This window comes from Gossypium hirsutum, chromosome A06 (genome assembly GCF_007990345.1).
Source record: "Gossypium hirsutum isolate 1008001.06 chromosome A06, Gossypium_hirsutum_v2.1, whole genome shotgun sequence".
Taxonomy (NCBI): domain Eukaryota; kingdom Viridiplantae; phylum Streptophyta; class Magnoliopsida; order Malvales; family Malvaceae; genus Gossypium; species Gossypium hirsutum.
Window position 1 is genome coordinate 120,507,819 of NC_053429.1, and position 5,195 is coordinate 120,513,013.

Sequence of the window (5,195 nt, forward strand, 5' to 3'; positions counted from 1 at the left end):
TGAAATTAACCATTATTGTTTAGTCACGATTGAAATTTCAAAATTCGAAAAATATGGAGATTAGGGACTAAATTCACAACTTACGTACTACAAAAACTAATGGAAGAATTTAACCTAAATAATAATAAAAGGAACTTTGATATTTCAATAACCAAAATGAAGAGAAAAAAAAGGGGATTGCTTGTCTAAACTACTAGTTCAATTAATACGTCAACCGAACTATCATTATTCGAATTAATTAAAAATTTAAAATTTTTAACTGTTAATCGAATTGAAATTTGTACATATTTTCTTTTTTTATAGTTCTATTAAATTTTAAATATGACAAAAAATACAATAATAATGCTCTTTTTATTTGTTTTTAGTTAAAAAAAAGAGAGAGACAAAAACAACAAGACAATAACTACACTAAATGAAAAACTACAAAGAACACAATAGCAACAGATAAATGATAATGTCATTTTGTTAAATATTTTAATTTTAATTTTTATAATATTTTTTCTTTGACACGTTATATCAATAATTGTAATTCTATTTAACTTATATATGGGCTTATATATAATATATTGAATATATATAATAATTAATTAAATTGTCAATCAATTATTAAATTGATTCGATTTATTTTGATTAATTAATTCGATTTTAACTAAAGTATTCAAGTGGGAGAAATAAGATATTTGTCGATCCGCTTTACTCCATTTTCATTCTACATATCTAATAAGCATAATAACCCAAAACCCAAAGATTAACAACATGAAAAATAAAATAGCATTGCATTAATTCTTTTCCAATTCCTCCCTAAAATATCGTAGGATTTTCGGATGAATAACTCAATCTTTGGATATCTTTAATCTCAATTATGAAACTTGTGCAAACTTCAGTAGTTACAAAAGAGTAAATAAAAAAAGAAGCAATTAATTAATTCAATCACTTGCTACATTTCTACAGTTAACTAGGATAAAATAGCTTGGTAAATAGAAGTTCATTCCAAGTATCTTGGAGACCAGGCAAACACCAATGAACACAATCCGCATAGCTAATCGGGTTAGCCAACTGTTCGGGTGTCAATGGACTCCATTGCTTCTTATAAATTGAAGTGTGGGCATCTTTACGATAACTCGAGAGCTGAGTGATGTTAAGGAACGTAATTGAATTCTTTGATTTACGGAATTCTTCAGCAATCACTTGCATAATATTCTTGTTTTCTGATCCCTAATAATTAGGATCCTCAATCAAAGTCGTTTCATTATAACAGTTCCCATCAGGTTCCCCTCCCCATTCCTGACTCCTACATACATAAAGTCATTCAACATCTAATTAATTGTTTCATTCATCTTCAAAAATTAATATTTTCTTTTGTGTATGTACGCATGAGGTAAAAGTATTATGAAAATTTTGATATTAAGAATTAAATTACATTTTGTCCATTTTATTCAAAAAATGAGCAAATTAGTTTGTGTATGCTAGATTAAAGAGTAAACTAGTTTTTTTATTAAAAATTCTATCCATTTATAATGTTAAAAGCTGATCTTTATATGTTAGGATGAGGTATTTGTAGTACACCATGTGTAACTAATTGATTATTCTATCAGTCACACCAGTTTTTAACAATATAAATGGTTAAAACTTTTTAAAAAATTACTAATTTGCTCTTTGATATAATTAATTTACCTATTTTTTAGTAAAAATATCAAAATACAATTTAACTCTTAATATATCAACCTCCATAATAATTTTGACGTATGTAAGAAAGAATTCTGACTCACTTGATATGCAAAGGAGACATGCTAGTGAAGAACACCCTCGTCTTGTTACGATCCATGTTTTTCCTCACCCATTTCAATATGCTTTTCATTGCCACTCGATAAGCATCCTCAGTTGTCAGCTCTTCAATATCTTTCTTTTCATCCTTAAATGACCCTTTCCCTTTCCTGTCAATGGACCATTTTTTTCCGAACTTAGTTAAAAACTATTAACATGTTCAACCCACACGGAAAAATGAAAGAAAAAACCGTACAAGAACTTCATCTTTCGGCCTGTCATCCACCATAGATATGTGTTGAATACCAACACATCGACGCCTTTCCAATTCTTGCCATGCTTGTTGATGGATCCTTTCTTCACCATTCTATCGTCCACTCTGTGAACGATGGCGTTATCCGAATTCGATTCGAGAAGAAATGGTGCCCAGTTGAATTCAATCGTCGCATTGTAATCCTAAAAAAATGTATCACAACAAATAATACGACCATCAAAACAAAACTAGCCATGTAATGAGTTGAAGAGAGATTTGGGAACCTTAATTACCTTGGCTCTGAAGACCGTTAATGATTGATCAATGGAAGATTCTAAAGACTTTGCATTTGGAGGAAGAATTCTATGGAGAAGGCACACCATTGAAACATACTGACCTCGGTTCAATGAGTCTCCTACAAACATCATCCTCTTCCCTCTTAACGACTCTAGCATCAATGTGGCATTAAACCTTGCAACAAAAATATTATCAAACATCAGCATATATTACTAATATTATATCACCATTTAACTCATATATTTATACACGTATCAATAAAAATTGATCATTTAACTCATCTAAATTATAGATAGAATGATATCAAATTTATGCTCAAGTTAATATTAATCTCATATCCTACATTTAAACAACTCATTATTTAAAAAAATTCAATTACACGTTAAATAAAATTATACAATCACAAATATTTATTTTAATGATTTTTATAGTAAATAATTTGAAAATTATGATTACATAACATGATATGAATAATTGTTTATATAATTTTTATCTAACATTTTCAAATAAAATAAAACAACACATAGAGTAAACTTGTAGCTAAGAAAAAAAGATCGACTTGTTGATTATGGTATGGCAAAATATTTCAATTATTTTGACTCTTAACACGTAGCAAGTAGGAACCAAACCGATATGGAATCTTTTTTCCATAGGCTTAGTTGAAGAACCAACCATCAATAGACAAAAAAACAAAGAAGACCCAGCTCAAAGTGGGCCCCAACTACACCAGATTACGTGGACTAAATGCAACTCAGTGTTCCCACGTCCTAATATTTTATATTTAAACAGGACGTCCCTTACTTGCCATCCACTACGAGTTAACATGTTATAATTTACACTAGAAGAATAATTTAAATATAATATAAATACCATTTATTAAATATTAAAAAGAATATTCTTTATAATAATATTATTGGCCCTCTAATTTTTTTAAAAAAATATTTTAGTTATTCGTTTAATTTCGTGTCTTTTAACCATTCAATTTATATTATTTGTCAAATCACTTTAAAATGAATGAAAAAATCAATATTTATTAACTTTAATGGCGTGACATACACGCGAATTGTCATGTGTATGCCACATCAGCAATTGATTAATTATTTTAAATTTAAAAAATATTTTTTTCATAATTTGTCATACTTTTTAATTTTTAAAATAATTTTTTCGAACTAACAATGTGTATGCCATATCAACAAAGTTAACAAACATTGATTTTTCCATCTATTTTAAGGTGATTTGATAAATAACGTAAGGTTAAAGGTTAAGAAAGACTAAAAATTAAATAAATGTCTAAAATGACTATTTTTTTAAAGTTGGGGCCAAATAAATGATTATGGGAATTGTTATTAGAGTTCTCAAATTATAAAAAAGCTTCATATTAACTTCATCACATAACTTTTAACTTTTGAAGTGTTCTACTTTTACTTGCATATTATTTGAAACACTTTCATTACCATTTCATGTGGTGAGAAGCCTCTGAAGCTTGAAACGACAAAAACATAGGAGTTGGCCAACATTTGAAGGTTTAAAAGAGAAACAAAACACTACGTAAGATTCCCAGCATTGAAAAACAAGACAACATGAGAATAAGTATTGCTCTGTGTTTTGTTTTTGTTTTGATCATGAGTATAAAGAGGTTTTAGTGTCATTAAATACCTGGGAAGATCACATCCATAGGGTTGCCATCGAAATTTCTGATACTCTTTGTCAGGTCTACCATGTTCTTGACATGTCAACTGGGGCTGAATGTACGGACACTCCGATTCTTCATAGAGAGGCCGAGTTAACTCGTCCCTCACCCACCTCCCACTGAATATATCACATCCTTCTTCAGTTTCCCCTATCGCGAATGGCAGCTTTGACATCGATTTCGCCTCCTTTTTCTTCCCTACAATCCCACAACCAAAACCCCACCAAGAAAACAGCATTATATATGCTTGTCAAACCCTAAAAAAAAAGTAAAAAAGGTAACCGAGTTAAGAACTGAGTCACCTATTTCTTCAGGTTCCCCTATCGCAAATGGCAGTTTCGACTTCGATTCCGTCTCTTCTTTCTTCCCTATAATCCCATAACCAAAACCCCACCAAGAAAACAACATTATATATGTCAGTCAAACTCTAAAAAAAATTTATAAAAAAACGATGACCGAGTTAAGAACTGACTCACCTGTTTCTTCAGGTTCCCCTATAACAAATGGCAATTGCGACGTCGATTTTGTCTCTTTTTCCTTCCCTACAATCCCATAACCAAAACCCCACCAAGAAAACAGCATTATATATGCTTGTCAAATCAAAACCAACAAAAAAAAAACACGACTGAGTTAATAACTGAGTTACCTGTTTCAGGGATTGGTTTGATTGGAACGAGTTCATTTCGATCAAAAATGGAGAGCAAGTCTTCACAATAGAGAATGAGAACGAAAACCGTGAACGTTAAGAAGGTGTAAAAGTAGGGAGAAGGACGTGTCTTTCTCAGAGCTGAAGAGGTTGAAGGTGGCAATGGAGGTTTCATTATTTTCTTTTCCTTTTTGATGTTTGGCAACTATGATTAGATAAAAATGGTGTTTTGAAATGAGGGAGATCACTGAATTCAATCATTTGCAATGATCAAAATATAGAAGCCTTTTCGTAGTTGTTGAAGTTTCCGAATATTCAATGTTTTTTATTTGATTTATTACTATAAAAAGATCCCTTTGTTGCCAAAATTTTAAAAACTTAAAAATACGAAATTATGTGAGAATAAAATGTGGAAATAAATTATTATTATATATATATATGACAGCATTATAAGGTTGTCCAATTTTTCACTTTTTTTTATTGCTAAGTTAATTAGATATATATTAAATTTAATCATTTTATGAGGTTACTGAATATTCTAGTTC

At 29.9% G+C, this 5,195-nt stretch overlaps 1 protein-coding gene across 1 annotated transcript; it reads right to left on the reverse strand.

Annotated features, from left to right (window-relative positions):
• Nucleotides 1–748: 748 nt before the first annotated feature.
• LOC107962120 (protein trichome birefringence-like 33) lies at nt 749–4,910 on the reverse strand. Its single transcript, XM_016898364.2, has 8 exons — nt 4,651–4,910; nt 4,481–4,546; nt 4,307–4,372; nt 3,971–4,202; nt 2,311–2,488; nt 2,021–2,220; nt 1,770–1,934; nt 749–1,291 (listed from the first exon to the last, which is right to left on the reverse strand). Exons 1-8 carry the CDS (start codon nt 4,823–4,825, stop codon nt 1,216–1,218), a joined length of 1,158 nt encoding a protein of 385 aa, XP_016753853.2. The 5' UTR covers nt 4,826–4,910; the 3' UTR covers nt 749–1,215.
• Nucleotides 4,911–5,195: the final 285 nt, after the last annotated feature.

Bases quoted from the DNA above. Each gene is read 5' to 3' on its own strand.
- LOC107962120 (XM_016898364.2), bottom strand. From the start codon at position 4,825: ATGAAACCTCCATTGCCACCTTCAACCTCTTCAGCTCTGAGAAAGACA. The intron at 4,203-4,306 runs GTGACTCAGTTC...GTGGGATTGTAG, and splicing joins AGGGGAACCTGAAGAAATAG to GGAAGAAAAAGGAGGCGAAA. The intron at 1,935-2,020 runs GTACGGTTTTTT...GTCCATTGACAG, and splicing joins GGCCGAAAGATGAAGTTCTT to GAAAGGGAAAGGGTCATTTA.